The sequence below is a fragment of the Megascapheus bottae genome, chromosome 29 (genome assembly GCF_031878675.1).
Source record: "Megascapheus bottae isolate mThoBot1 chromosome 29, mThoBot2.hap1, whole genome shotgun sequence".
Taxonomy (NCBI): Eukaryota; Metazoa; Chordata; class Mammalia; order Rodentia; family Geomyidae; genus Megascapheus; species Megascapheus bottae.
Genome location: NC_143537.1, coordinates 8,132,529 through 8,154,357, shown reverse-complemented (window position 1 = coordinate 8,154,357; position 21,829 = coordinate 8,132,529). Strand labels below are relative to the sequence as shown.

General features: G+C 43.5%; 1 protein-coding gene and 1 pseudogene across 1 annotated transcript; both read left to right on the top strand.

Annotated features, from left to right (window-relative positions):
* Window positions 1–22: 22 nt before the first annotated feature.
* LOC150044620 (butyrophilin-like protein 8 pseudogene) lies at window positions 23–6,885 on the top strand (annotated as a pseudogene).
* Window positions 6,367–20,856, top strand: LOC150044619 (butyrophilin-like protein 3). The gene is made up of 10 exons (XM_090320714.1): window positions 6,367–7,317; window positions 10,194–10,486; window positions 12,185–12,529; window positions 14,094–14,369; window positions 15,863–15,976; window positions 18,187–18,207; window positions 18,837–18,857; window positions 18,954–18,980; window positions 19,265–19,291; window positions 20,044–20,856. The coding sequence occupies exons 2-10, from the start codon at window positions 10,438–10,440 to the stop codon at window positions 20,580–20,582; spliced, it is 1,419 nt and encodes a 472-aa protein (XP_090176840.1). The 5' UTR covers window positions 6,367–7,317; window positions 10,194–10,437; the 3' UTR covers window positions 20,583–20,856.
* The last annotated feature ends 973 nt before the right edge of the window (window positions 20,857–21,829 follow it).

The following is a 21,829-nucleotide window of genomic DNA, read 5'->3' as shown; positions in this document are numbered from 1 at the left end:
TTCCCCAATGTGAACAGAGGAGATGACTCTGGACCCAGACATGGCTCACCCCCAGCTCTACATTTCTGATATGACAACTGTAACCTATAAAGCAATTCCTCAAGAGGTAGCTGAACTGGATAAGAGATTTGCAGCAACGTGTTTGGTGACTTGTCAGGGTTTCTTTTCAGGAAAGCATTACTGGGAAGTGAATGTGGGGCACAATAAAAGCTGGTATTTGGGGGTGTGTCGGGATAGTGTGGACAGGAAGAAGCTGCATGTGAATCTGTCTCCCATGAATGGATACTGGGTCCTTGGACATGAAACAGATTTTTATTTTGTAAACAATCCCAATAGAATCCGCCTCTACCCAAGAAGCAACCTTATGCAAGTGGGGATATTCCTGGACTACGAGCGTGGGACCCTCTCCTTCTTCAATATAAATGACCTGTCTCTCATATATACCCTGACATGTGGCTTTGGAGGGTTATTGAGGCCCTATATCCAGTTCAATCCACAAGATGGGGAAATGGTCACTCCCATAACAGTCACTCCAGTGACACACAGGATCAGCCCTCCTTGTCCTGTGCCCTCAGATCCTGCCACCGGAGAAACAGTGACCTGTCCATATGTGTCAATCCCCTTGAACTGTTTGAAATTTCCTAGAAGGACTCGCATTTCACCCCCTCCTTTAGGCACTGATGATCCTTTACTAGACCCATGTGCCTCTTCCGAAGCTACTTGTTCATCTGAGAACAATAATTCCCCACTCAAAAGTCACAGGGAAGTTTAAAAGAGAGCTGATTAACCTGCCTTTTTACTACTGGCACAGTAGTTGTTTACATTTTCCCCAATATGACTTCTATCTGTTCTACATTCACTCAGCTTTCACCATTCCAATACCCTGCCCTTGGAATGTGCTATTCTGGCATCTATTTTATTCCTAGACAAAGAATTGAAGAGGGTAAACCCTTGCTAACTCTTTCTATAAGGTCCATGATACCAAAGCTAAAAAGTCAGACATTATACAAATAGAAAACAGAAGGACAGATTATGTTCCTGATGAATGGCTGATGCAAAATTGCTAAGTATAACTTTAGGAAATCATATTTAGTCAAGTATTGTGCAATGTTATTTCCTGATTTTGAAAGTATACTATAATGATGTAAAATATTACCAATGGTGAAAGGTTGGGAAAATATATGTGTGTTACTCTCTGTGAGAGGTAATCTTAAAATACTTTTTAAAACTCAACTTACATGCCTAAAATTGTTGGAAAATAAAACTATTATTGGAAAAAAGAGATTCCGTTGGGCTAAAGGTCATTATATAAAATGATTGATTAAAAGCATATTGTTGTGCGAATTTTCAGAGATTTAACTAAGTTGAATGTGAATGATTTCTGAATGGTTGCAGACAAGGACACAAAAACATTAAGTCAAAAAGAATATATGGATCGGAATACTTCTTGGAGGCCAGGAATTGGTGGCCTAACACCTGTAATCCAAGCTACTTAGGAGGCTGAGGTCTAAGGATCAAGGTTCAAAGCCAGCCTGGGCAGAAAAGTTTGTAGAACTTTTATCTCCAGTTAACCCACAAAAAGCTAGAAGTTTAGTTGTGGCTTTAGTAGTTGAGCACTAGTCTTAAGCAAAAAAAGCTCACAGAAGGGCTGGGAGTTTGGCCTAGTGGTAGACTGCTTGCCTAGCATGCATGAAGACCCGGGTTCGATTTCTCAGTACCACATACATAGAAAAAAGCCAGAAGTGGTGCTGAGGCTCGAGTGGTAGAGCTCTAGCCTTGAGAAAATCCAGGGACAGTGCTCAGGCCCTGAGCTCAAGCCCAGGACTGGCAAAAAAAAAAAAGCTCACAGAAGTTCCTGGGCTCTGAATTCAAGCCCCAAGACCAGCACATGCATGTGCACGCACACACCTAGGCTCACACACCTGCGCATACAAACACACAAATTCAGTAAGATGTCTAAAGAACCACATCTATAATCTTATCTACTCCTAGCTGAAAACAGGAGGATTGCCACTGAGAAAACTTTATAAGGCCCTATCTCAAAAATAGCTTGCAAAAACCAAGGCTGGAGGTGTGTTTCAAGTGGTAGAATACTAGCCCATCGAGTTTTGAGGGACTCAATAAGGTGATTATTGATTCGTTCCAAGAGCAGTTGAGGAAATGAATTAATTTGAAGTAACTGAATGTAGAAACATTGACATGACCTTGCTGCTATATCTCTACATGTGTTAATGGTCCTCACAGCCATAAACCATAACCATTATAACCATTGGACATATTGTTTTTCTACTAGATAGAGATTATTGGCAGCTGCACTGGACAAAAGTCCACAAGTTCATTGTGTGAGTTCACTTATCTAACACTTCATATGTGCGTGTGTGCGTGTGTGCGTGTGTGTGTGTGTGTGTGTGTGTGTTGAACTCAGTCTTGCGTGTGTCTTAAACTCAGGGCATGGACATTATCCTTGAGCTTTTCTGCTCAAAGTTAGTGTACCACTTTGAGCCACAGCTCCATTTCCAGTCTTCTGGTGGTTTATTAGAGATGAGTCTCATGGACTTTCCGGCCTGGGCTCTGATCTCAGCCTCCTGAGTAGCTAGTATTACAGACATGAGCCACCAGCGCCAAGCTTGGCTTGAGTTTATGAAGAAAAACACTTTTCTGTCTTCGGAGTCTATCCAGTTATTTATCTGACCTCTATTTCCATTTCCCAACCCTCTTCTTGGCTTTTCTGGCTTGCTCCCCTGGCCTTTTCCTTTCCCAACACACACTAATCAAGAGGCCATTACCCTCTTCCCTGACTGTTAATTATTCAATGGCCGGTTGAAGTTGAATCTGAGCCTTCCTCTGTCTCCTCATTCATCCCATCCTTACTAACCTGAGGATATCTTTAAGCACATCTGACCACAACCTGGGAGAACATTGTATTCCGTATCATCCCTCTCCTTCCAACTCCTTCACCTTCACTTTGTATAACTCATACTCTGTTCAGCCATGATGGATGGTTCTTCAACCCCATATCAGAGCCTAGTCAAGATCAAGGAAAGAGGAAAGGAAAAGGTTCATAAGGAAAGAAGATAGGAGGAAGGAAAGAGGCAGATTAAACACATAGCAATGAGTAAAAAAAAGAACAGACAACCAGTAAAAGGTCACAGGAGGAAGATCCTCACTCACCTGTTTCTCCAAGGAAACCAGTTCAGCAGGCAGACCCCGTGCAGGCACTTCTTCTCAGATCAGAACAATCCCAGCATCCCTGTGTTTCTACTTTTTAGGTTAGAGGGGATAAGGAAGAAAAGAACCAGACATAGGCTTACATCAACAGCAGCCTTCCATCAGCCAAAGGGATAATAGTGGGATGCGGGGGAGAGGGGGGAGAGAAAGAGTAAGTCAAGAGTCAAGGAGATGATGTTGGGGAAATGTGAGTCTGAGCCCACCCTGTGCATTAAAGTCAGCCCTCAGCATCTCACATCAGCCGTGAAGCCATATCCCATGGCCCAGATGAGTCCTGAATACAGAGACTGAAGAAGGTAAAGCCAAAGAGTCCCCTGAGAGTCCACAAACACCAACCCAGCGACCAGATCTCCCAAGCTTACAATTACAGACTCGATCTCAGAGTCTGGGGACAAGAGTAAGGGACGGGGCCAGTCTTTAATATCTCTGTAAGCTGCTAAGCCGTTCACAGTGGCTCATACCTGTAATCCCAGCTACTCAGAAGGCTGACATTTTAGAGTTGTGGTTGGAAGCTAGCCCAGGTAGGAAAGTCCATGAGACTTTTGTTTCCAATAAATCACCAAAAACAAAACAAAACAAAACAAAAAACAGAAGTGGTGTTGTGGCTCAAAGTGGTAGAGCAATAGCTTTGTGTGAAAAGCTCAGGGACAGCGCCCAGGCCCTGAGTTCAAGTCCCATGACAAAAAAAAATGTAGCCAGCTCTTAAACAATCACATTAGGCTCAGTAAGGCCTAAAGATACTAAACCATCAAACCTATGGAAAATGAAGAGATAAATAAAAATATAAGTAGTATAAAGAGGTAAATATCTTCATCTTGAAGGGATGAAGATACACCATTGAAATTCAACACTCATTCATGATCAAGCTCACAGCTAACTAGGGATGGAAGAACTTTTATTTTTCATTGCTTCTACTTTTTTTCCAGTCCCGGTGCTTGAACTCAGGGTCTGGGCTTCTTTTGCTCAAAGCTAGCACTCTACCTCTTGAGCCACAGCATCACTTCCAGCTTTTACTGTGTATGTGGTACCCAGGAATTGAACCCAGGGCTTCATGCATGCTAGGCAAGCATTTGACCATTAGGCCATGCTCCCAGCCCCCATTGTTTCTACTTTTGTGTGCACTGTAATTCTCCCCCATATGTGCTTAAAATTCACATATCTAGAAACAATTGTAAGATAGGCAAAGGGTTTGCAGGATGTCTGTGGCTCATGCCTATATCCTATCTACTCAGAAGGCTGAGCTCTGAGAATTGCAGTTCAAAGTCAGCCTGAACAGAAAAGGTCTTGAGTCTTTTATCTGTGATAAATAATTCAAGAAAACCTGGAGGTAGAGCTCTGGCTCAAGTGGTAGAGCCCTAACCCTGGGCAAAAGAAACTCAGGGAAAGTGCCCAGACCCCGGTACTTACATGTTCTTTTAATTGTGATTTTTTTGCTGAATACAAGATTTGAAGTTCAAAATATACATTTCTTCTTTGCCATCCATTGTGAACCAGGAGAATATACAAGTTATTTATGAATTAGACATAACAAAACCTAAGTTGAATCAGATTGCTAAACTCCTCCTGAAGTCCTGCCTTATTCCCCAGGGTCAAGCAAGACACTAGGTGCACCGAGACTAACAACCAAATACCTGTCCACAGGTGGGCTGTTCCTATCTGTGCCAAAAACACCCTCGGTCCCCAAGTAATTACAGTTCCTCAAAACAGGTGGAATATTCCACTGTGGGTCTGACCAAGAACATCGCCTTGGGCCCCCAAGAGACCAGAACCCATTCTCTAATTTTGCTTCCTTCTTAAGCCCCACATAAACCTACCCCCAAAATCTAGTCCCTCGCACAACCTCCAATCCCACGGAAAGGTCTAGGCCCCTCGGTGTTCCTCTCTTGTTGATAATCAAGTCTGGCCTATTCCTTTTCCATCTCCATTTTCCTTGCACCACCCAAGAGGAATTGTATGTATTTAGGAGACCTCCAACCTGGATGTAGCAGGTTAGTTTTTCTCAAAATTTGCAAGTCAAATATTTATGTGGCTGCTTAATTCAGTGCTCTCCTTTAGGACCTGCCTGTTCTGAGCTAAATCAGATACCTTTCTGATATCAATTGTGAGTTTTTCTTCATTACAGAAATGTGTCTGCATTAAGGAAATTCACCTTCTGAATTTGCCAGCAGTGGTGCTCTTTTCTTCACTGCTTGCCCTTTACTATGGATGAGCAATTTCCATTCACATACTGAAGCTTCCCTCCACTGTACAAAATCCGTGTGGCAGATGGCGCTGTGGAGCTCTGAGCTGGAAGGGAGAATGGAAGAAACCTGGAGAAATCTGTCATCAAGTGCTCTTAAGGATTAAGACACAGCATGGAAAAGGAATATTGACTATTGTTACTGTGATCATATTCCTGTAGGTATTGAATTTTCGTGAGAGGAGTTTGTAACCTTTATCTATCTTGCCAGAATTAAAAGGGACAGGACTAAAGGACTAGAAAGTGAATCTTTAGGCTGGGTCAAAGGTCCTATTAGAAAGCAGAAAAGCACTCAGAGAAGCAGGTGAATAGTTAGGGGTAGAGGTGCTGTGAAACTATCCAATGTCTGTAGACATTCAAAATAGCCAGTGGTAGGTTATTCTCCTAATAATGAAACATGTTGGCCTACTGTCAATGGGGACTGCATTCTTCTGAAGAAACATCTCTATGGAAGTTGGGAAATTTGCTTCCCCACTCACATGGAAATTGATGGAAGACCTCAGATTCTCACAATGTGGTCAAGCCACAAATGAGTTCCTTTACCAAATCCTCCCCTCCCCTAAGACAAGTGTCTTTATATGATTCTGGCCCCTGTGTTTTCCACCTGCGTTAGTCATTTGGGCAAGGTGGAAGGGGAGAAGGAGGCTGCCTTCTACTTTATGCTGCTGGTTACTGAAGGAGTGGGAATTTTTTGAGGAAAGAAAGAGTTATTCTCTACAATACTGGCTGCTGTTTCCCACATCCCATTTTTCCGGCCCTCTCCTATCTCAATTACCGGACTCTCAATGAACCTAGGAGCTTACAGGGATTTGTGCCTCAAGAAGGACCTGACAAGTCTTTCAACAGGCAAAAAACACCAATCATCTCCAGTGACTGAATCCTGGGGAAAAGAAATTTCATTTTAGGGAAACTTAATTCCACTCTGCTTCCCTGGGCAGCTGCAGGGGAAGCAGGCAGGCCAGCCCGGAGCCTGGAGAGTCGGTTCCAGGCCAAGTCCTCACCTTCCCTGGCACCAGACTGAGCTCTTGGCTTCGTGTGAGCAGCAGGCCCCACACGTGCTGTCCATCAGAGCAACCACTTCCGGTCCGTCCCTCAGAACAGCAACTTCCGGTCCTCCTGAAAGTCATTCCCCACTCGCCCGCTCCGGCCGGAGCTACAGCGGGAGAAAGCCATGTTCTTCCCCGTAGACATCCCTACCGTGCACCTGCCTGTAGATCTGGCATTCAGCACAAGCTGTGCTCTCTGAATGTATGTCTCCGATGATCTGCACAGCAAACAGTGCTTCCTACAGAGGCGGAACCAAGGCGGAGGAACCACCGCGGTGCAGCGCTCTTGGAGGCTCGGCTCACTTCCGCCTAGAAACCGGAAGTAGCCGTAGTCCTCAGGTTCTGGAGACCCAGTTGTTGTTTGGATCTTGATGGCGGAGGGTGCACGGATTGTGTCCCAAGTTCAACCTCTTCTTAGGACCACTGAGGCCCCAAGGGAACATCCATGTTCTCCACGAACGGGAACTGGTGTTTTCTTAGCTCAGCAAGTCTTGGCCCAGAAGGATGAAAGGTTTGCAGATGCTGAACATGAAGTGTAGAAATCCCCTGGAAGCCACACAAAGGAACCGAGGGTCCCTGGAAGATGGCTGCCGAGGAGTCTGCTGAGAGAGAGTGAGCCTGGCACACCGTGTCATGTCTTGGGGCTAAGGACTCTTCAATTCTGCCTGGGTCTGACAAGAGAAATCTGGGGCTGACATGGTTGGCAAACTGATTGAGGCTTCAGTCTGTATATTAAGTGTATGAATTCCATAATGTGCCTTTAAAAAAAAGCCACACCCTATTGTTGGGTGCTAAGGAAAGCTAGTAAGTAATACAAAGGATTTGGGAGAAACCAGGTGGGGTTACCAGAATTACTACCCACCCTACCCCCTTGTCCTGCCAGGAAACTCCCTCCCTTTCCTTTATTGTCAAAGCAGTATGCTAGAAACCCACCGAGATGATAGGTCAGTTCAAACAGCAAAGGTGTGGTTGCCCCAGCCATCACTCAAGTATGTTGAGATGCCATTGGCCACAAAGCCCAGCCACATGACTGGTGGCCTATAAAAGTAGCCTGTGAGATTAGACAGAGTTCCTCTCTCACTCACATCTTAGATTCAGCCCTGACGGGTCAGTACAATTCTCAATGCTAGGTGCAGAATAAAACGCTGTTTAACTTCTGCTTTTGTGTCAGAATTGTTCCTTTGATCACAGACCCTAATATTGGGACTGGATCCTAACACTAACATATTTATCGTCGGCTCCAAGTAACGGCCCCCAAGAAAAAATCAAAACTTCTGAAACAAAACTTCTGAAGCCCAGAAGTCTAAGGAAATATAGGAAGGGAGAGGAACTGTTAATTCATACAGGAACATGCAGACTATAGGAAACTACCAGAAAAGTAACTCTATTGTTTCAACATAAAAATTGCCAAAAACAAATAAATAAAACATGAGACAAAAAACACTGAAGGAAGAGAGCAACTAATGACTCTGAATGGCAGTTAAACCCTTAATACATTAACTGTGTCAGATAATGGAAGAAATGAGAAAAATCAACCATATCTGATGATGTAATGTGAATAGTGTAAATTAAAGAAATTATTATAATGTGTTTTTAATTATCTCCTTTTAAAGACATTCATGAAATAGTCAGGGATGAGACAATGTCTCATTTGTTTCAAAATTATGTGGCGGGCAAGGAAAAATTAGGTGGGAATTTAGATGACAAGGGATATCTGGAAGTTGATCGTTTTTTGAAGCTAATGTTGGATGGGTCTGAGATCATTACATTTTACTTTGTATGTATTTGACCATTTCAAAATCGAAAGTTTAAAAGGAGCTGGGCAAAGGTGAGGTTTAAACACACCCTTGTACTATGTCACAACAATTCCTCCCGTGTTGCTACTGCAGGGAGCCCAGGAAACACCAGTTCAATAAAGGCACACAGACCTTTTGTAATTGGCAGGATCTCAGAAGGCATGGAGACTGTTATGGCATGGAGACTGCTATGGCAGGGGCCTCAATTGCCTCACTCTACCTCCCTTGATATTCAAAGAAAAAATGAACTTTTTGCAACCACTGTTGAGGAGTCAGAGCTTTGGTTACCTACTAGGTAACTGTTTGTGTATACTATCCTGGCTTTCTTGTTGCTCTCAGGTGTCCCCTGAACCTATGAAGAGTTAGTTCATTCTGGAGTTCATTCTGGTTGAAATTGGGTGACCTGATCTCCTGTGACCTTCTTAATACGGTACCACTATAGAGCAATGAAAATGTACCATGTCACCGCCAGTGAAATTGAATGTTTAGGAAATGTCTCATTCAGCTTGGGCGGATGTAGGTGTATTTGGAGACATAGTATTTTGTGTTATTTGTCTAGTGTATGATGATTTCTTAAGTGGTTTCTTTCTGATTTGATTCTTCTTTGATTCTCCCTGATTTGATTCTTATTTTGTTCAGCTGTTGATTGAATTATTTTGGGCTTAGTCAACTTCTTGTGTATCAAGAAAATGTCTGTTAATGATGAATTGAAGAAGAAATGCAAAGGAGATTGGAAGAAAATTGACGAAACACAGAAATGGTGTGGTGATCTAATTGTTAAAGTATACATAACAAAGAATTGTGGGTGGAAGAATAGAGACAAAAAATATAAACAAGAGAGCTGTTTTGTTTGTGTAGAGAAAAAAAAGGTTGATAGGAGAAGATTACAATAGAAAAGGGAAGTATAAGAGTTGAAGGTTGACTATTGAAAGAGTCATGCCTCACATGTAGTGATTTAGAAAGGAAAGAGGAAAAAAAGTACCTACCACTAACAAGATGATAAGGAAGAGGACTATCCTAGCTACCGAGGAGCCTGAGATCTGAGGGTCAAGGTTCAAAGCCAGCCAGGGCACAAAAGGAGTGGAGACTCTTATCTCCAATTAACCTCTAGAAAATGGGAAGTGAGGCTTGGCTCAAGGGTAGGGTGGTAGTCTTGAGCTGAAGAGCTCTGGGATAGCGCCCAGGTAGAATTCAAGCCCCATGACCCACCAAAGAGTGAGAGAGAGAGAGAGAGAGAGAGAGACAGAGAGACAGAGAGACAGAGAGACAGAGAGACAGAGACAGAGAGACAGAGACAGAGAGACAGAGACAGAGAGACAGAGACAGAGAGAGACAGAGAGAGAGAGAAAGAAAGAGAAAGAGAGGGCGCATACGCTAGAACAAGAAGCCAGGAGTGTGGCTTAGTAGAGTGCTTGCCTAACATGCCTGAAGTCATAGGTTTGATTCCTTGGTAGCCCATATACAGAACAAGTCAGAAGTGCTGCTGTGGCTCAAGTGACAGAGTGCTAGACTTGAACAAAAGTGCTCAAGGACAGTGCCCAGGCCCTGAGTTCAAGCCCCAGGACTGACAAAGAAAAAGAAAGCGAACAAAGATACTCAAAACACAGAAATACTATTAAAAGTAAATTTGAATATATTCAATAAAGAGCAATAAAATCCGTGGAACTTCTCAGTTGCTCTCCAGAGCAACATTATTATTATTGTTATTTCCATCCACCGCCCTCCACCCCCCAATCTGTGGCATCTCTTCATCGTTCACAGGTAAAAGAGTGACTCGAAGGTTCAATAACAGTGTGATGTCAGCTAATCACAGTCTAGGCCCTGGGACAAAGTCCCTTCCCTCTAACCCATTTCCTTTCTATCTTCGTTGTACTTTACTTTCAGATAGATGATTATGACCTACCAGTTAATGCAGGGATTCAAGTTCAGACTCCTGTCCCCTACAACACAGCCATGACAATGTGAGGGAGACTAAGAACAACACAGCTTGCTGTCATATTATGTGCAGCCTCTCCATATCTTCTGTACCCAGGAGCGTTGGCCTAATGGTCTCTTGTCTTCAACTAAACAGTCCATCCATCCTGGCTGGCATCTGTACAATGTTATCTTGATCTGAAGAGACACATCCATGGTCCTCATGTTTGTTCTGGTTCTCAGTCTCCTCAGCCTGGCATCAGGTAAGCTTACAGGTTTTCTGTAAACTTGTTGATCCGTGGATTGAATTATTTATCTACAGTGACTACAGAATATTGAAATGGAGTCTTTTTTGTTAGTTTTATGTTCAGGGTGATGTATAGAAGGGCTACAGTTTCATTCCCAAACATTGTTACATCTTCCCATGTTTTTCTCCCACTTTCCCCCCTCTGTCCCCAAGTCTTTTCTTTCTTTCTTCTCTTTTACATTCCCCTGGTTTCTTTTTCTTTCTTTTCTTTTTTTTTTCGGGGGGGGGAGGGAGGATGATGGGGCTTGAGCTTGGCCTGGATGCTATCCCTGAGCTCTTCAGCTCTAGGTTACCTCCCTACCCTTGTGTCAAGCCCCACTTCCCATTTTCTAGTGGTTAATTGGAGATAAGAGTTTCCAGTCCTTTTGTGCCCCGGCTGGCTTTGAACCTTGGTGCTCCAATCTCAGCCTCCTGAGTAGCTGGGGTTACAGGTGTGAGCACACTGCGCCCAGCTTCACCTGCTTTCTTTACACCAAGAATATCTATAATATCTAAGAGAGCAGTGTGCAAGGCTGAGACAACATGTAAACTATCCCAGTGGGAGGAGGAGAGGGACAAAGAAGAGTATTAGAATGCCAGTTTGATCCAAGTACATTTTGTGCATGTATGGAAAGGACCCGAGGAAAATGCATTATATAATATATACTTAAAAGAGCAGTTTCATCCAAATATGGGAATTAAGGCAGTGACAAGTCAGTTTCCTGTTTCATTGAATCTAGTAAGTATTGCCTAATTGCAATCACCCTGCACTTTACAGTTTCCTAAGTGAGGGTATTTTGGTTTTTACCAGTCTTGGGCCTTGAACTCACGGCGTGAGCACTGTCCTTGGGCGTTCTCAAGGCTAGCACTCTACCACTTGAGCCACAAAACCACTTCTGGCTGTTTTGGTGTGTCTGGTACCAAGGAATCAAACCCAGGACTTCATGTATACAAGACAAGTGCTCCGAAGAAAGACAGTGGTAGAGGAAGGAATACACACCAAGGATGTATTGGAGAATGAATAGTTTATTCCAGATGTGTTCTGGAGCTCTTCCGTTGAATACCCATGTCTGACTTGGGTGTATGTCAGATATGCAGAGAGTAAAGGCTGTGTGTCCATCTATGAATGTGCTGGGTTGGAAACATCTAGGGTGTGAAATCTAAGGGGAAAGAAGCTGAGGTACAGGTTTTTAAGTGAGGAATAGGTGTAATGGGAGCAGATGTCTGCACTGACAGCCCCACTCGTCCATTCAGTGACTGAGGTGTGGGGGTGGGGGAGAAACAGCATCATTTTATTGCTAGCTCTTTGGTACACTATTTTGTGTTGTCCCAATCATATCACATCTAAAAATGCCTTTCTCTTGCCTCAAATGTATTCAGTATTTTTCTGACTCATGTTATTTTCAACTTCCAAGAGTTTATTTTAGCAGTTGGGGAACGCCTGTACGCACCTTTAAGGATGTTGTTTGTGGGAACTGAGTGAGGTAAGATGTGTTTGTGTTCTGTCAGGTGTGAGGGAGTGCAGAGGCAGGAGTCACTTGGTTTAATAAGGGCATCATGAGAAATGTTCTGCCCCTTGTGTGCCAGTGTGCCAGCTCCTCATTCCAGCCTTGAGTAAGAAACACCAAACAGATTTTATTCAAGTGAGTTATCTGCTGTTTCTTTCCTCCCACAGCCCAGTGGCAGGTGATTGGGCCAGAAAAGGTCCTTTCAGTCACAAGCGGGGAGGATGTAGAGTTCTCCTGCATCCTCTCTCCCAAGACAAGTGCAGAGAACATGGAAGTGAGGTTCTTCAAAAATCAGTTCGACGAGGTGGTTCATTACTACAGAGATGGGAAAGACCAGCAAGATATGATGCCACAATATCGAAGGAGAACCGTGTTTGTGAAGGATTCCCTTGCCCAAGGACGTGCCACCCTGAAGCTGTGGAAAGTGACCCCCTCAGACATTGGCCTCTATGGGTGCTGGTTCAGCTCCCAGACTCACAGTCATGTGGCCATCTGGGAGCTGCAGGTGACAGGTCCGTTTCTCGTTTCATCAATACTACTAAGTATTGTCTAAGTGCAACCATGCTGTACTTTACAGTTTAGGGAGTGAGGGTATTTTGTTTTTTGCCAGTCCTGAACAGGTTTGAACTCAGGGCCTAAGCTCTGTCCTTGGGCTTTCTCAAGGCTAGTGCTCTACCACTTGAGTCACAGCACCACTATGTCTTTTTCTGTGTATGTAGTACCAAGGAATAGAACCCAGGACTTCATGCATGCAAGGCAAGCACTCCTCCACTAGGCAAAACTCCCCAACCTGAGTAAAGGTGTTTTTTAAAAGTCTTCTAACACTTTTCATGCTCCCTTTATGTGCTTATTTTATAGTATTTTATAGTATGTGTAGATTCTTGTAACCATCACAAGTGTATAAGCAAACTTGGCTAATGCTCTACCATTTGAATCACAGTACTACTTCTGGCTTTTTTTATGTATGTGGTACTGAGGAATCAAACCCAGGTCTTCATGCATGCTAGGCAAGTGCTCGACCACTAGGCCAAACTCCCAGTGCTAATTAGTTCTTTTAATCTAAGTTGTCCAAATGTGTTGGTATATAGTTGTTCAACTACTTTTTTTTCTATTCTGGTTCTGGGATTTGAACTCAGGGCTTGAGTGCTGTCCCTGAGCTTTTGTACTCAAGGTTAACACTACCACAGCTCCATTTTGGCTTTCTTGGTAATTAGTTGTTGATAAAAAGTTTTGTGGGCTTTCCTGTGCTGGCAGGCAAGCTTTGAATTTGTATTCTCAGATCTCAGCCTCCTAAGTAGCTAGAATTATAGGCATGAGCAACCAACACATGGCTAATAATTCATTTAAAAACGTGTTTGTGTGTGTGTGTGTGTGTGTGTTATGAGAGAGAGACTTGCTGTGTAACTCAGGTAGGGATTCCATTTTATATCAGTCCCTTAGTAAGAACTTGTGTTATCATTGCTTCATTCATTGGTCAGCTCAAAAAGTGTTTATTAGACCCCTGGACTTGTGTAGATTACAAAAGGAGTGATAGAAAAAGCCCATGGAGGGTAAATTCTCTTTGGCATGGAGATATGAATGATTGTAAGTGATTGAGGTTACTGGCCATGTCAGTACATATTTGCTCTCTCTTACTGACATATTTCTCCTTCTTACCCATTTAATTAAAAAAAATAATGTCATTTTCAAGAAACCCCACCCAAATATCATTAAGTCCTTTGTGCTTACTTGACATGCTTCTACAATTATCATTTTCTTTTTTTCTTTCTTTCTTTTTTTTGTAGTCCTGGGCTTGAGCTCAGGGCCTAAGCACTGTTCTTGGGCTTTCTCAAAGCAAGAGCTCTACCACTTGAGCCTCAGCCGCACGTCTGGCTTTTTTGTATGTATGTGGTACTGAGGAATTGAACCCGTGTCTTCGTGCATGCTAGGCAAGCACTCTACCACTAGGCCAAACTCCCAGTCCCCATAGTCACCATTTTCATAGGGGGGGGGGAAATGTGTTTTCTAGTTATTTACAGTTTAGTGAGCAAATGCATTTTTAAAAAGAAATTCTGTTATTTTCTTTTTTCTCCCAAGAACTGGGCACCTCTCCTCTCATTTCCATCCTGGGTTTGTCTGATGGAGGCATCCAGCTAAGTTGTCACACTTCAGGATGGTTCCCCTCGCCCACAGTCAAGTGGAAAAGTCCACAGGGCTCTGATATTCCATCAGAATCCAAGATGAAGAAGGACATGCATGACCTGTTCCATGTGGAGAGCCCTCTCACCATTCAGAAAAGTTCTGGGACTGTGTCATGCTCCGTTCAGCACCCTGGCCAGACCAAAGAGTTAGAATCCAGAGTGTGGATCAGAGGTGAGTTGGGGCAGGAGGAAGACACAAGGAAGGTAGCAGCTCTCTACCAAAAGTAAGAAACAACTAGAAAAAGAAACCTTTGTCAAGTGAGAACGATTACATATGTTAGTGTCTAGGAAGAAAAGATGTTTAAGAAAGAAGAAAGAACTGGTGGGAATAGTGATGTCACAAAGGAAAACAGTTACTTTGCCAGAAAAACTACCATTTTAAAACACTGTCACATATTATAGCATATCTGCAAAATGTATAAGTAAATATTGATAGAAAGATGAGGGCAAATACATGTGATTCTAGCATTGATTAAATAAGAAGAAAAATTAGCAATAATAGAGACAGTTGGAATAACAAATTCAGCTTCATATTTGGCATTTTTTAAGGAGTGAGTGACCAGACCTGAGCAGGACAGAGGGACCACCCTCCACACCTAAGCCTGTCTTTGACCTGCTGCCAGGATCTTGGGGGCATCATGGAATAAACAAAGGCAAGGGTAGGGGGCTTGCATAGCAGGCTGTCTGCTTGGTTATTATCTCAGGATTGATCATAGGAACCCTTATTAGTGACATAAAGGTGCATCTGCTTGTGAGGGAGTTGATAATTTAATTGTAATCATTCAACCATATGCCTGGGCAATGTCCCTTAGCTCTTCAGCTCAAGGCTACCACCCTACCCTTGAGCCAAGCTGCACTTCCCATTTTCTGGAAGTTAATTAGAGATAAGAGTCTCAGGTCCTTTTTTCCCCTGGGCTGCCTTTGAACCTTGATCCTCAGATCTCAGCCTCCTGAGTAGCATGAGCCACCATGCCCAGGTCTTTTTTTTTTATTGCCAATCGTGGGGACTGAACCGAGGGCCTGAGCACTGTCCTTGGGTTTTTTCTCAAGGCTAGAGCTCTACCACTTGAGCCACAGCATCACTTCTGGCTGTTTTTTCTATGTATGTGGTACTGAGGAATTAAACCTGGGTCTTCATGCATGCTAGGCAAGCACTCTACCACTAGGCCAAACTCCCAGCCTGGCAATCTTTTGAATCAAATCCAGTTCACAGCTTGGAGTCATGTGGAAGAAAGGATTATTAATTTTGCAAAAACACTTCTTAAATAATCAATGTGTCTAAGGGCAGAGGTGAGCAGGAACCTGACTCCATGTTCAAGGTGACAAAAGTATACAGATGCAATACTCAACCTTAGCAGAGCTGTGGAAGTTTTACTTTGTTCTCAGGGACTCACTAGGCATCTGTAAAACCCAGTGGAAATGAGTCCGTGTTTCTAGCAAAAGCAGTCACTAAGACCTTGTTACAGCCAAACCTCATTTTCTATACAAAAAGCAAAATCCAGATGTATTAGACTTATACAAAACTTCCAAGTGGTAAAGCTAAAGAAGAAATTATAGTTAAATGTCCTATTTTTTTTCCTGTACTGTAGAGAGATACCTTAACAGAAACTTAAATTCCCTTTGCTGTTCAATAGTCATGAAAGGAACTGTGGAACTGTTTTTCAGAGATGATTTTCCAGTCCTCACCCTGGCTCTTGGTTGGTATTCTACTCATGATATTCTTCTGTGTCACTTGTGTTGCTGTCATCTCAGTGAAGATTTTATTCATCAAAATCCAGGGTAAGTGTGTGGACCCATGGCTAGCTTACATTTTCATCAGGACTGGGGTCACAAATGCTTCCAGAATGTTTTCTTCCAGACCTGGGATGCTGGAGCTCTCTCCTGCCCCATGGGGACCATAGTTCTTGTGACTTCCCAGAAGGCCACACCCTCTCAAAGCTCTTTCCATTCACGTGTAGGGATAAGAATTGAAGCAGGATAGACTAGGGGAAACTGAGGTATAGTAAGCTTAGTGCAAATAAAGGAGATGCTCATTCAGCTACTAAGAGACCAAAATTTTTAGGGGAAAATAAGGCATGGTACATGGAGGAAAATGAGGCCTGGTAAAGGCAACTGAGAAAGACGGCGTGTAGAAACTGAAAAGCACTATCTTTCCTTCAAAGAGGGACAACACAACATGGTGCATTCCTCTTGAGAGATGCATTTCTCTCACTCCAGCAATTAACATTTGTCTGATAAGATATATGCCTTTCTGAGAGAAATGCTCTCCTAAAATGTAAGCAAAAAATAACAGATACCCTGCTTATCTCAAAGATAAGGCTGTGTTTTATAGTATGATGCATTCTTCCCTGGCAGAAATGCCAACAGCGCCCAGAAACTGGGAAAGTATGACATCTGGAATGAATGGAGCAAAGATAAAACACTTTGAAGTCAGGCCCCCTGCCTTTACCCTATAAATAACCCTAATAGCCAAGAGACTGTGTGTCTTTCTGTCTCTCCTGAAGAGAACCCACTCTATTAGAGTGCCCCTTCCTTTCTGCTTGACTGTTTACCTGCATGCTTGCTTGCACATTTGTTTACCTACTCAATAAAGCAGTTTTCTTACCACCATGACTTTTCCAGAAGTTCTTATTCTGAAATCAAAACTAAGGATCCAAAGAAAAGAGTCCCTATTTTTAGAGGGAAAATTCACTAAGTTTTACTTGCATCCTGTGACAGAACCAGAGAGAGATCTGCTTCATAGTACTGTTGAATTAATAGAAATTTCTAAGAACAGCACCAAGATTCTAGCAAATATTACACTGTAGTTGAAAACTTTGCAAAAGACATAAAAGTGTGGGGCCAGGCGAGATGACTCACGCCTGTAATCCTAGCTACTCAGGAGGCTGAGATCTGAGGATCAAGGTTCAAAGCCACCCCGGGCACAAAAGGACCTGACACTCTTATCTCTAATGAACCTCTAAAAAATGGGAAGTGGGGCTTGGCTCAAGGGTAGGGTGGTAGCCTTGAGCTGAAGAGCTCAGGGACAGTGCCCAGGCCTAGGTCAAGCCTCATGACCTACAATAAACAAACAAATAAATGTGTGGCCTGGCATGCATGAAGCCTTGGCAACACATACACAGAAAAAACTTAAAGTGGTGCTGTAACTGAAGTGGCAGAGTGCTAACGTTGAGCATAAAGTGTTCAAGGACAGTGCCCAGGCCATGAGTTCAAGGCAAAAAATAAAAATTAAAAAAAGGAAATAGAAGTGTGTGTGTATGTGTATAATAATAATCATTCCCAGGTATAGTAATGTCACCAAATGAAGGTTAAAGGTTTGTGAACTTTCTCTTATAAGACTAGAGACTCTGCTTAGGGTCCTTGACTTGGATTGACAAATAAGAATTTTTGGACAAGTCACAATGGTAATAAAACTTGGTCAACCTTTATTGAGTAGGGGAGTAGGCAGACAAGCAGAAAAGCAGACACACACTCTAACAGGGTGTGGGTACTCTAGAGAATAGACATACAGCTCTTTGGCTGTCATCAGTTTGGCTACAGTAAGAGTTTTTACACCGGGAGGCCTTTTTCTCCATTTGAGGATGACAGAGATCCTCAGAGAGTGAATTCCATAATCCCACCTCCCCTACCCAGCCACCTTCTCCCTCCCTAACCCCACTTTCATGCCACAGGATATTAGATATCAGTTATAGAAAGGGAGGGTTCTATAAAGATGACAGTTGTATAAAGGGAGGGTTATATGAAGATGACAGATATATAAAGGGAGGATTATATGAAGATGACAGTTATATAAAGGGAGGGAATGCTCCTTATTGCTTGTTTTACCCCATTGGAAACTCCAATACAAGTTCGGGGATGGGTGCAGAGCACAAAAGTGGAGTGCAAGGAAGCCCTGTCTAGCCACGGTCATCCCACCTGAGGCAGGTGCCGCGCCCGCACTCCCATCCTTCCTACGCCTGGTTGACCACTCAGTACTCTTTCTTTTTCAGGGAAGAAGAAGGCACAATTAGGTGAGTGAGTCATCAAGTTCTGGCACTTGTACTCCATGCAGAGTTCTCCGCATTCCACAGTTTAGGCCATCTGTCTGCTACTATGGCGCCAGGCAAGACAGGAAGCTTGGGAAGACAGTGCAAATAAAATGTAACTTACTAGCCAGGCACCGGTGGCTCCTACCTGTAATCCTAGCTACTCAGGACCTGAAATCTGAGGATCACAATTCAAAGCCAGGGTGGACACTGAAATCAGTGAGACTCTTATCCCCGATTAACTACCAGAAAACTGGAAGTGATACTGTGGCTCAAGGGGTGGGGTAGGCCCATAGATCAAATCCCAGACAGAACAACAACAAAAAGTACCTTACTTTCCCCATTCTTTCATCGGTGAAAGAATGGATCCTCTGATATAGGGAGGACAACAGGGTCTGAATCTTCTTAAAATTTTCTGTAAAGATTTCCTGTTGAGCTATTTTTTTTGGAGGGGGGAGAATTGTTGATTCATGAGTTCTTTTGAGGATATGTGGATTCAGGATGATGAAATCACTGCAAGGTGTTTTCCTCAGTTCCCCCTTACCCAAAGCCTGATGTTTGAACCTTCATCCAGACCTGGATTACAACTGAATATTCTGGTTTTGTTGTTTCAGCAAACCTCAAGGAAACTTTAGGTAAGAGTACATGTTGAACCTTCTCCACACATTCATGCAGGGATTTCTCTAGACCTCAGTGCTAAAGTCTGAACCTTTTCTATGTTTTGATTTCAGATCAGCAAGAGAAGCATGGGCAAACAGGTGAGAAGATATGTTCTTCCCCAGCCATCACATATCTTCCTCTTCCAAGTCCATGATTAATGGAATCTTGTGACCTGAGGTCTGTGGGGTCCTGCAGCCGCAAGTGTGTAATGATGGCAACCCCTTACAGCCTACAGATGTGGATAAGTTACATTTTGTAGAGGGGGCCCCTGGCCCTCATCAGAACTCCTCCAAATGTGCAGACACTCTGGGTCTTTCCCCTCACCAGGCCTCTTGTTCACCAGGCAGGCACTCAACTATCTACTCTCTCTGCTTATTTTCAGAATGGAGAATGGCCAAGACACATGCAGGTATACCAGATGCCTGAGGGAGATGACAGGGCACAGAGCTTCCTCAAAGAGGGAGCTAACCAGTGATGGAGATGGGATCTACCTGACCTGAAGATGAGGATGCGGGGGTCCTCATCCACTCCAAAACACAGCTTCTCCCAGCAGAAGCGCTGTCAGCTAAGGTCTAGAGAGGGGCCAAGCAGGGCCTGAGTCAGCCAAGGTGGAGTTCACAGAGAGACCTCCAGGTAGTAAAGTAGTAACTGGCCAGGGATGAGGGTGAAGGAAGCCCATTGGACAGTGGCTAGGTTTATCCTCCTCATAAATCAAATAGGAAGTAAAACAAAGATATAGATGTAAGGTTGTGTTGAACTCACAGTTGTACACTTCCAGGCATCAACGAAACCCTGGGACTCCACTAAAGATAGAAAGATATCTGAGGGGCAGGGCCCATTGGAGACTCTGGCTTTGGGACTCATCTGATTTCCAAAGAGTATTTCAAAGAGTTAATATCTTTTTGGCCTGGTGTGTGGCCTACTAGTAGAGTGCTTGCCATGCATGCACGAAGCCCTGGGTTTGATTCCTTGGTACCACATACACAGAAAAATCTGAAAGTGGTGCTGTGGCTCAAATGGTGGAGCATTAACCTTGAGAAAGCTCAAGGACAGTGCTCAGGCCCTGAGCTCAAGGCCCAGAACTGGCCAAAAAAAAGATTAATACACTATTTCAGCTCACATCAATAACTCATGCTCTCTCTCTTCCCTACTTGGCCACAGTGGAGGTGACTCTGGACCCAGAATCAGCTCACCCTCAACTCTATATTACTAATATTACTCAACTAAGTTCTGTAATCTGTACGGAGATTCTGCAAGAGGTGAACTTCTCAGAGAAGAGATTTACAAGGAAGTGTGTGGTTGCTTCCCAGGGTTTCTCAGAAGGAAAACATTACTGGGAAGTAGATGTGGGCTATAACAAGCGCTGGTACTTGGGAGTATGCAGGGATGATGTGGACAGGAAAAGGAAGGATGTGACTTTGTCTCCTGACAATGGGTATTGGCTCCTTGGACTTTGGGGAAACAAGCAATATTTCACAATGCAGCGTCAGAAAGTAAACCTCTTCCCCAGAACTCCACCTAGGAGAGTGGGGATCTTCCTGAACATGGAGGATGCGACCATCTCCTTCTTCAATGTAAATGATCGGTCCCTGATCTTTACATTGACAATTGAGTTCAAGGGCTTACTGAGGCCCTACATCCAGCTTCAGATGTATGGGGAAGAACGTTATAATCCCATCTTCATCTGCCCAGTGTCCTAAGAGAACAGAGCCTTTCTTCCCAAAGGGTTCTCATTGTCCTAGACAGGACAACTGAGATGGCAACCATACCTTCTCCTCCTGGGGTGTTTTCTTTTTGCCAGTCCTGGGGCTTGAACTCAGGGCCTGGTCACTATCCTTGGGCTTTCTCTAGGCTTGTGCTCTATCTCTTGAGCCATAGCACCACTTCTGCCTTTTTCTGGGCTGTGGTACTAAGGAATCAACTCAAGGGCTTCATGCATGATAGGCAAGCACTCTACCACTAGGCCATGCTCACAGCCCCACCTGGGGTGTCTTCTGACTCTCCCATCTCTCCCTCTCATTGAGAGTGATAACTTTTGTTTCCTGCTGGCCCAAGAATCCTACAGAAGCTAATAGTAATTGCTTCAGGATGAGGAGAGATGACCCCTCCATAAGGAGTCAGGGTTCACACCTGCCGGGCAGTGAAGCAGGAAGAAGATTGCCTTGATTTCATTTGTGAAAACTTTTTTTGTCATGGGGCTTGATCTCAGGGCCTTGGTACTGTCCCTAAGCTCTTCAGTGCAATGCTAGAGCTCTACCACTTTGAGCCACTGCTCCACTTCTGGCTTTCTGATGGTTAATTGGAGATAAGAGTCTCACAGACTTTTGTGCCCAGGCTGGCTTTGAACCATGATCCTCAGATCTCAGCATCCTCAGTAGCTAGGTTTACAATCATGAACTACCGGTGCTGGGCTTTTTTGTGAAAACTTTATCCAGTTAAGAGACTTTCAACTAGTCTTTTCAGCTCCTCATCAAAGATGGTGATTCCCATGTCAGGAGACATCGAAAGGATTTTTAGAAAATGAACGTGGAGGAAAAGGTTGGCTTGGGAAGGAGGGGATGGTAGAGGATGATAAAAGAGGTGACATTGATCAAGATATATGGTATTCATAAACTGCTTTGTTGAATTTCTGTTTGTTTGAACAACTACTTAAAGATAATAAAAAGAAAATAAAAAGGCCAGTATGATCCTTGTTTGTTTATTTCACATCAACTAATTTCCTCAATTCCAAATCACCTGTGGAACAGTCCTTGAGCTATCTGGGAATGTCCGAATCAACGTAGGAGATGCCTGCACAAGCCCTTTTTATGCCAATGCTGTTCACAATAAACCAGCTTTGGAATCAGACTAGGTGCCCTACAACTGATGAATGAATAAAGAAAATGTAATAACTATCCCATGGAGTGTTAATCAGCTATAAAGAAGGATGAGATTGTGTTAGTTGATG

Excerpts from the sequence above, each read along its gene's own strand:
- LOC150044619 (XM_090320714.1), top strand. The coding sequence starts at position 10,438 with ATGGTCCTCATGTTTGTTCTGGTTCTCAGTCTCCTCAGCCTGGCATCA. Across the intron at positions 18,981-19,264 it reads AGAGAAGCATGGGCAAACAG|AATGGAGAATGGCCAAGACA; the intron begins GTGAGAAGATAT and ends GCTTATTTTCAG. Across the intron at positions 19,292-20,043 it reads AATGGCCAAGACACATGCAG|TGGAGGTGACTCTGGACCCA; the intron begins GTATACCAGATG and ends ACTTGGCCACAG.